This window comes from Nesoenas mayeri, assembly GCF_963082525.1.
Source record: "Nesoenas mayeri genome assembly, chromosome: 19".
NCBI lineage: Eukaryota > Metazoa > Chordata > Aves > Columbiformes > Columbidae > Nesoenas > Nesoenas mayeri.
In genome coordinates this window covers 6,139,743-6,149,807 of record NC_137568.1, presented here as the reverse complement: position 1 = coordinate 6,149,807, position 10,065 = coordinate 6,139,743, and the positions used below count along the sequence as shown (strand labels likewise).

Sequence of the window (10,065 nt, the reverse complement as noted above, 5' to 3'; positions counted from 1 at the left end):
CTCTGCAGCCGCCGCTGTCACCCTCACAACTCACCCGCTACTCCTTCGCGGCAGCACAGCGCCTCGGGGGCGAGGGTCGGGCCCTCTGTCGGAAGACACAGTCGTCTCCGTTTTGCCTTGACATGAGGCGCGCTGCTGCTGTCCCCCGCCGCTGACACCGCTCTCTGCCGTCGCTGCGGGAGACGCGCCCCTAGAGCCTCCCCGCTCCCCCGCGGCCGGGGATGGCGCGGCGAGCGCTGCCCCCGCTGCCGTGACGGGACCGCGCCGCCGCCTCCCGCCGCTCCCCCGCCAGCGCCGGACATGCCGCTGCCCGCCCGCACCGCTGCCCGCCACCGTGACCTGGCCCCGCCGGGCCCCGGGATGGGCCGCGGGAGCTGATCCGTCGGGGGGCAACGACGAGGAGGATGAGCCACGTGGGGAGCCCTGTGAGAGCCTACGATTTCCTGCTCAAGTTCCTGCTGGTGGGCGACAGCGACGTGGGCAAGGGGGAGATCCTGGCCAGCCTGCAGGACGGGGCCTCCGAGTCGCCCTATGGATCTCACACGGGTAAGCTGAACCCCACGCCGGGCCCGGGGGCTCTGCCCGCTGCTCCCACCACCCTGTGCACAAGCGCCCTGGGGCCCTCCAGGGATCCACTGGCTGGTGCTGCCAACTTTTTGGGCTGGGAAATGAGCACAGCTGGACCAGCAGATGAAAACGACCACTTCTGCAGGTTCCTGGTTCGTTTCGGAGCTCCCAGGTAGTACCAAAGGTGAAAAAGGGTGCAGGCAAAGACGTCGAACGATGTTTTGCTGTGTGTAGTTTTCAGAAAGGAGGCGGAATTGTCAGCGTTTAAAATCCCATGCGGGTGATCTCATGAGTGAAATTCCTTTTTGGAGTTCAACTTTGAGTGAAATGTCTTAGTATACACGATGTCTTGATCAAGGTGATAGGATTTATCTTCCTAAGCAGTTATTTTTCTGTTGTCATCAGTGAGTAAAGGGAAATACTAATTAAAATGGTTTTCTAGTAAAGAATCCATGTTAAACAGTGAAGGTATTTGCTGTGAAACTGCTTTCACTGAAAGAGCAGAAAAGGAGATTAATTTCATTTTCTCCCTTTTTTCCACTATCATGTTCTTAGTATTGGAAGAGTAGCCCTTTAAGATCAAGGTTCATGTTTGTAGTGTGTTCTTTCACTTAAGCTTTTTAAAGGGCAAGACTGAAGAGCCTCTTCTATGCCAGATATATTCTGTCTGCAGAATAGGGAGTTGTGAATATTGCAGACTAATTTAAAACTAAGCTAATGACTCGGACAAAAGGGGATTTCTGTTTTCTTTCCCTCCCATTCTCTTCTTTTCACTCCTCCAATCTTGTTTGCCTAGGACATACTCTAGTTTTGTTTATTTTTTCCCCTCATGCATATCTATCATGTGATATATTAAAAAGCAAATTATCTGGTCAAATTGCACATTGCTTTAGTTTACTGCCAGTATAAGTCTGTGGCTAGTTAATTCACTGGAAGACTTTAAATTGACTTAGAATCTGTTATGTTGAGTTCATAGTACTGATTCACAGCAGAGAACTCTTCTCCCTCCCTCCAGTTCTTTGTACTATTGGTGATGAGTCAGACTGTACCCTGAAGGCATCAATGTACATTTTAAGATATTTGCTTAATAGCTTTGCTAAGTTACTCCTTGGGATGTTGTGGTGTGTTTACTCTTCAGGTACCTGGAGAAAAGTGACAGGCGGCTTGGGCAGAGTGTGCCTAGTCTGACTCCATTCTGTACACACGATCTAGTTTATGGATCTTTATGCTGAAGGAGTGCTTTAGTCTCCGGTATATCTTGATGTAACTAGGAGAGAATGTTTGACCAGCTCCCTAGCTCGTCAGTCTTACTTCAGACTTTTGCATGTAAAAATTTGTGATTCTTGTGGTTTTGCTCTTAAAAATGTTTCACTTTTGTGGCTAACACTGTAACTCTGTTAATAGATTTCTTGACAGCCAATAAATGCAAATATTCTTTGTGAATTATTTTGCAAGTATTTAACATGCAGCTTGGAAATTCTTCGTCACCAGTAACTTCAAAAGCAACATACAGGGTTGTAAGTTTTATGCGCTATTTCATGGACTGTAGTCTCTTCACCAGGATATTTATCAATCTGAACTATACAGGGTTAGGCAAGCATGGTTATTCAGGACCTCACAAACTCTGCTGGGCAAAGGTCATTGTTTCGCAGAGACTGAAAGTTCTCAGCCCTGAGAAGACGGGCTGAGTGAGGATGGGCCCATCAGCAAAGATCAAGGGGCTTTTGCTTTGTTGTTGTCTTAGCAGCTTCAAAGACAGTTAAGAAGATGAAATGAAACCTGTAGTTGACTAGAACAGTATGTGGGGTTTTGTTTTGGGGGTGTTTGGTTTTTTTTAGCCATCAGATTCCTGAAAGTTTTATGTGCAGCTATGGAACTGTCTCATCTCAACCCTGTGAGGACAAACTTTAATTGCATAAACCACAAATTAATTTTTCACAGGCACTTTCTTAACTATTCGAAAATAAATCTGTCTTCTTTCTCATTCCAAGGAAAATATGGCAGTCATATGTCTTACTATTTTTTGTCAGTACACAAAAATGATATGAAATCTGGAGATGGGGAGGAAAGCCAGCATCGTGGGATCAGTTGAGTACCTGCAAGTTCTGGCTGGTCCAGAAGCTGCAGTTTGAAAGTATTTGGTGTAGTTCAGTTATTAAGGAGTACAATCTTTTGGTCTTTAAATTTTTCTTAATGACCAAAGGGCTCTGGATTAGAAAAAAAGCAAAGAAGCTTTATTAACATAACAAAGTAAGGGCTGCTGTAGAAGTTGCATTGTTGAACATGATTCAGAGAGATAATTCAGAAAGCAGTTATCCTAGAGATGGGCAGGTAGGCAGTAAGGTGAGTTGTCTGGGTAACCTGCCTTTATAGTTCTCCCACATCTTGCTCAAAGCTGAAATTATAATAGACAGAATAGACTATTTCACTTGGAAGGGACCCACAACCATTATCTAGTCCAACTGCATAGAACAGACTGTTACAGATTGGACACACTTGGTCTCTAACCTGGTAAAAACTGCACAAAAATGGGCTTCAAGAAAACTGCAGAAACTTTGCTTTTAAGCATTGTTAGTTTTCATCGGACTAAATTCAAAGGAAATAACTGCTTCTAGACTAGAACATAATACCTTAGATGTGCTGTCACTAGGTAGACAAATATTTTGATGTTTTGCACTAATAGATTTTTATTCAGCTGGATTCTATTTTTGCTTTTGTACTAAAATATGCTTGCAGTGTGATTGCTTGACACAGGGACTGAAAGGAGTGATTGTTGGAAGCGGTGTACTCCTACTCCTTTTCTTGCGGGAACATCAGGTTTAAACTGACAAACTGACTCTCATCCTTCCTCACCTCGCAAACCTTTCATATCTTAGGTTCATATCACAGTTGTTTGTCTTCTCAGAAATTCTGGCTGTCCTTAGATTGAGAACTTCACTGGGGTATTGGCTGTTTTACCTGAAGGCTTAAAAAGACCAAATACAGAACTAATGTTTAATGAAAAGAAAGAAAAAATTGGGTGGGGGTATTTTAGTCTGTAGGTTTCAAATCAAAATAATTCATCCCTTCAAAATTTTCCAGACAACGATGTGTTAATGTATCTCCTGTGCCCTTATACTTCGTTTGCACACTGACTTTATGCAGTGCCTTAAAATGGGATATTTAAGTGCGTGAAATATGAAACTGCCAGCTGGAAAACCCAGAAGAGACCAAGCAGGTCTGGCAGCCTTTTTAATACTCTCTCAAGACTAGATTGAAGAAAAGAGGCTCACGTAGCTGATGCATTCAATGGAAAGACTGAGTTAGTATACGGAGAGTCTCGTAGTGCAACGTTTTTAACATGGATATCTGGATATATATATTTATTTTCTAATAGTTTTCACAATGCCTGTACACAGTGCGTGATCTCAGTCAGGGCTCTGTTCTTCTAATCTTCCTGTGTGTTTGCTTCGGTAAATATTGCTAAGTGAAGTTTGTGTAAAGCACAACCTTGACTTTTCCAACCACTTCTGAATTAGTAGATTGTGATTTAACTTGAACACATACTTTAGAAGGTAGAAGCACAACGAATGGAGTTTTAAACAAGTTCATAACCTTTAATATGAAAGGTCTTTATATGAACAAGTTGTTCGTATCCATATGCACTTCACAGAGTACTAATAACAAATACCTTTTTTTAAGGTCAGCTTCTTTGAAACCTGTGACTGTCTGTGTATATTGTGCACTTGCAAGCTGCTCTAAGATTTGCACGACTTTTCCCCACAGGTATAGATTATAAGACAACAACGATTCTTCTGGATGGCCGGCGGGTCAAGCTACAGCTCTGGTAAGCGTGTGCTCCATCTTTCCTCATAATTTATATTTCAATGACACAAAAACACAACTCTTCAGGGCAAGAGTTCTCCCTTACGCTTCAGAAATACTTAGTCAACTGAGGAAGAGTGAGCAAGGCAGCGAGCCCTTTGAGTAAGTCCTGCTTTCTCTTTACCTCTGTTTTGCATCTATTTCATGTAAAATGGGGGATCCTATGGTTTCTATAGGTGAGAGGTGCAGAAGAAAGGCCCAGAAGATTACAAGTGCCTTCAAGATAGATTCAAAGTACCTTCAAAGATTATAAAATATACTGGTAATGAGAATCATGCAAGTACCTTAGAAATAATACACTGATTGTATAGCAACATCCCTTTGCTCAGTTTGGTAGTAATGGTCAACTATATAACCACAGTATTTTGAAAAATTGTAATGCCAGGACGCCAGCGGGGAAAAACCCCTGAGAGCGAGAAGAGCTCCTATGTATTAACAACTGCTACTGCAGGACTTGTGGAAGAAGAGATGATATTGATCAGTACAGATGAGTTAATCCAGCTGAACTCTTAACATAGGAGGCTACCTACTTCTTTTAAAAATATATATAATTTATTTTGTTTAGGGATGCATCAGGGCAAGGGAGATTCTGCACCATATTTCGGTCTTACTCAAGAGGAGCCCAGGTAAGCGAAGTACAGCTTTCTCAATGGTGAGTAATGGTTGCTGGATGAATGAAAGCAGAGTTATACACCATTGTGATGGCTTCTGCAGCTCACTTGTACACTGCATGCAGACTTGGCAAGAGTCTGAAATAACGTGAAACATGGGAAATGATAAGGTGCAGGATTTTCTTTTAGGGAGGGGAAATCCATGAGGTTGAAGTTGAATCAGGGTAAAAGACGGTGATATATATCCTTCTGACTTCTTGTTGGTTACCTCAGTAACTTAAGCATGTTCTCTTACTTTGATCATGTAAAAGATACGCTAATACTGCTTCTTAAAACCATGTGCCAAGTAAGAGAAATTGATACCATAAAACTGTCAAGAGTAATGTGAAAAATACAAACATAGTCTAAAAGGTAATGAGATGTGAGGAAATGACTTTAAAAAAAAATGTCATTATAGCTTCAGACTTTAAAGTATTGCTATAATTCATGATGTATTGATTGTGAAGAGTTGCATCTGTTATGTTTCAGAATTGCACAGAGCATTGAATCTTCAGGCTTCTGAATGTAACCAAAAATATTTATTTGCTATAACTTGTGATGTGTGTATGATCAAACTTGTCCACTATAAAAAGGACTATTTACCAATACCTTAGACCCCCAAACTAAGTCAGGGCTTCTGCCCCTCAGCTGATCTCTAATCTACATGGAGAGATGGGACTTGTTTTCATGGGATGCTGAGGTTCTGCTCCACTGAGAAGCTGCTCAGCATCTTACAAGATCATTGCAGAATTGGAGAATTGGTGTTCTCTGTGTTATGCCTCAGTTAAACTTACTGTTTTGGTTTTTTTTAATACAGGGAGTAATACTAGTATATGATATTACAAATCGTTGGTCATTTGATGGAATCGATCGGTGGATAAAAGAAATAGATGAGGTAAGACACAGTACCAGAGTGTCACTAGTCTGTAACAGATGACTAAGACCAACTGCTTATGATATTTTCTACTGTTTTTACTGGCATTTGCAGGCAGTGCTTACTACAAAGTTATCCAAGCTGCCAAGTTTATAGTTTTCTTTCTATGTTATAATTCAAGAAAGTTGGAAACATATCAACTAAAGTGTCTGATTTCTTTAAAGGTGTTGATGGAAAGCATATGGAGGGCAAAGATTTCATATTGTAGTCCCACTCCTGCTACAGATTTGCCAAAATCATCTGTGTAAGCCTGTCTTCTCTGTGGAAGGGATGTTTTTAGATCAGAGAATCACAGAATATCTATTTAAGCTGGAAGGGACCTCTAGAGATCATCTGCTCCAACCTGCCACTTAGTCTTTAAATCCTGAAAATGGTTTTTTTGTGTTTTAATTGAGGGAAGGGAGAAATGGAAGCCAAACTACAGCATGTTTCAAAAAGATGCACCCAGTTTCAGATATGAGTGATTTCAAATTGGGTCCATCTTTTTGAAACACCCTCTATTAACTTTTTGTTGCTTCTCTTTGCTCAGCATGCTCCTGGTGTACCAAAAATCCTGGTTGGAAATCGCCTTCACTTGGCCTTCAAGCGCCAAGTGTCTACTGAACAAGCACAAGCCTACGCTGAGAGGCTGGGCATGACTTTTTTTGAAGTCAGTCCTCTTTGTAATTTCAATATTACAGAGTCCTTTACTGAGCTAGCAAGAATAGTATTGATGAGACATGGAATGGACAGGCTCTGGAGGCCCAACAAGGGTAAGCAGTGTACACTGAAAATGTTGTAAATTTAGTCCTAGTTAAGGCTTACAGTTCATTAATATAAAATAGTTTTCAGAAACTTTGATGCAAAAACATCAAAAAAGAAAAATGAGGAATCCTGTACAATTTGCATTTTAAACAGAAAACTTATATCTGCAGGCATAGCCTGTTCCTGCTTTTGTAGGCAATAACATACCACAGAATCACAGAATGTCAGGGATTGGAAGGGACCTGGAAAGCTCATCCAGTGCAATCCCCCCATGGAGCAGGAACACCCAGATGAGGTTACACAGGAAGGTGTCCAGGCGGGTTGGAACGTCTGCAGAGAAGGAGACTCCACAACCTCCCTGGGCAGCCTGGGCCAGGCTCTGTCACCCTCACTGAGAAGAAGTTTCTTCTCAGATTTAAGTGGACCCTTTTGTGTTCCAGTTTGAACCCATTACCCCTTGTCCTATCACTCGTTGTCACCGAGAAGAGCCTGGCTCCATCCTCCTGACACACACCCTTTACATATTGATAACCATGAATGAGGTCACCCCTCAGTCTCCTCTTGTCCAGCTCCAGAGCCCCAGCTCCTTCAGCCTTTCCTCACACGGGAGATGCTCCACTCCCTTCAGCATCTTTGTTGCCCTGCACTGGACTCTCTCCAGCAGTTCCCTGTCCTGCTGGAACTGAGGGGCCACAACTGGACACAATATTCCAGATGTGGTCTCCCCAGGGCAGAGCAGAGGGGCAGGAGAACCTCTCTGACCTACTGACCACTCCCCTTCTAACCCACCCCAGGTACCATTGGCTTCCTGGCCACAAGGGCCCAGTGCTGGCTCATGGTCATCCTGCTGTCCACCAGGACCCCTAGGTCCCTTTCCCCTACTCTGCTCTCTAATAGGTCATTCCCCAACTTACACTGGAACCTGGGCTTGTTCCTACCCAGATACAAGACTCTACACTTGCCCTTGTTATATTTCATTAAATGTTTCCCTGCCCAGCTCTCCAGCCTGCCCAGGTCTCTGGATGGCAGCACAGCCTCTGGCGTGTCAGCCACTCCTCCCAGCTTGGTGTCATCAGCAAACTTGCTGATAGTGCACTCTATTCCTTCGTCCAAATCATTGATGAATATATTGAATAATATATGAATATATTGAATAATATATCTTTCCTAGAGCTTACATGCTTGGTCATCTAAGTATTAAGACATAAATAGGAAACTGAAGCAGCGGATATTTAGGATAATGTATATGTGGGAAAGGGTGTGGGAGGAGAAATGAGAATTCATCCTGGCAGTACGGGGATTGTGCAGAGCACTGGGCGTGCTGCTGCCATGGGGCTGACAACAGCATGCTATTATAACACGAGTTTTATGTCTGTTTTTAAGTTCTGAGCCTGCAAGACCTTTGTTGCCGTGCCATAGTTTCCTGTACCCCCGTGCATCTCGTTGACAAGCTCCTTCTCCCTGTTGCCTTAAGAAGCCATCTCAAATCTTTCTCCATGGCAAATGGCCTTAATGCCAGGATGATGCATGGACGCTCCTACTCCCTCACATCCAGCAACATCAATAAAAGGAATAGCTTAAAAAAAGCTAAAATCCTCCGTCCACCACAGAGCCCCCCAAAAAACTGTGCACGAAACAGCTGTAAAATTTCTTAAGCTCTCTGTGGGAAAAAGAACCTGGATGGAATCCCCTCATGTGAAGCACTGAACACAAGGACTCCATGTTTAATGGTTGAGCACACTATGTATTTATCACACTACATAGACAAAAATAAGATTTAAAAGTCTTATTTTAGAGCTTGCTCACTACAGTAATGCTGCTTTGGAATGAATGATGGATTCAGCGCAACTGAAAGGACATGACATTTTGCTCTTGGATTTTCATACTGCATTTTGGTTTCTGAAGTGCGTGATGCCATTGCTTTTACTAGTAGATGGGGATAATTATCATTATATTCGGTTCTTAATTCCATCAAATCTGGAAATTGACTTACTGTGTAATTGTATAAAATCTTGTGGTTTTGCAAACTATTTCAAAATATAAAAATGAGTCATCGGTTTGCATATTCAGGCAGAGGTTTTTAAATGCAATGTATTGTATACATTGTCAAATTCTACAAATAGTGTGACAAATTCTAGTAATACTGCAATTGTGCATTTGGATTTTTTGTAAAGCTTCCTTGATAACTTTGAAGCACTAACTTAACTAAGCTAAAAATGTATATATCATTATTATGCACATACACAACAAGGTTTTGTCCCATTAGTGTATGTAATAGATTTGATAAAGTTTTGGGTATGTTATTTAATACTTTGGGGAATTAATTTGTGGTTTAAATACTTATTTTTCTGTTAAAAAAAAATTTATACCACTCTACAAGAAAGTTCTAGGACGAAAATGCCAAAGCCACTGTGGTAAAAGGAACATGACTTGAAGAGCTGCTTTATAGGAAAGAACACTATTTAAAAAATAAATAGATGTTTCTGGAAAAGAAATTCCATTAAGTTTTCTCTAACTGGGCAAGGTTGTCTTTATCCTCCTTTAGAAGAATTTAAAGAAGAGTATACCTGAACTGGACAGCAGGAATGTGAAGTTATCCTAAAAGCATCATGTAATGCTTTTGTTACAACATGTCTTGAAGATTGTTAACAGAAATATGGAAGAAAAATACACGTCAAGTCTTTCTTCTGTTTGTGAAAGAATGGTGTGACCTGAGCAATAACAATCCTTTGAGGTGATGGTGTCACTTGATGCCAGTTTCTTCCACGTGTCTTCACTATAGTGAGATACCATCAAGTGATGTATATATGATATCCCTTCCGGATCAGCATCGCTGTTCACAGCCTCTGTAGGCAAGCAGGGAAAAATCAAACCAGTAAAATGCCAAAGTTTTCCAGGACCTGGACCAATCAGTGCATCACTACTTAAAGAATGGTGCAGTCACGAACAGGGCACCTCACAGTTACAGAGTAATAGGCAGCACCAAGTGGGGCGGAAGGAATTCCTGTCAGATGGCTCCCTGGGCGATGAGCCGGCTCCTCCTGCTGGTCTGAGCTCCAGAGAAATGCTGCAGGGATCAGGATGAAGTTGTTCCACTGTGCAAGTTGCAGCTCCACGGCTTAAAATGTACATAGCGGCCTATGGCTACAAGAGGTTAAACCTCAGTGTGAGTTGTCCATACACAGGGAGTGGTCTGGTTGTGTGTGAGTAGCAGCTGTGTGCAGGACTAAGAGTTCTGTTCCATGCACGTTACTATGCTGGTTTCAGTTTCTTCTGAATTATTACGTTGTCCTCCTCAATTGCCAG

General features: G+C 42.2%; 1 protein-coding gene across 2 annotated transcripts; it reads left to right on the top strand.

Moving 5' to 3' along the window:
* Positions 1-122: 122 nt before the first annotated feature.
* On the top strand, positions 123-8,414 carry RAB40B (RAB40B, member RAS oncogene family; the record flags this gene model as incomplete). Of its 2 annotated transcripts, none has more annotated exons than XM_080356438.1 (6): positions 123-546; positions 4,333-4,393; positions 4,997-5,057; positions 5,899-5,976; positions 6,602-6,767; positions 8,143-8,414. In XM_080356438.1, the coding sequence occupies exons 1-6, from the start codon at positions 405-407 to the stop codon at positions 8,412-8,414; spliced, it is 780 nt and encodes a 259-aa protein (XP_080212564.1). In that variant the 5' UTR covers positions 123-404. The 2 variants fall into 2 exon arrangements, with proteins under 2 accessions (XP_080212564.1, XP_080212563.1); XM_080356437.1 differs by having other exon boundaries at positions 6,545-6,767.
* Between the last annotated feature and the right edge of the window lie 1,651 nt (positions 8,415-10,065).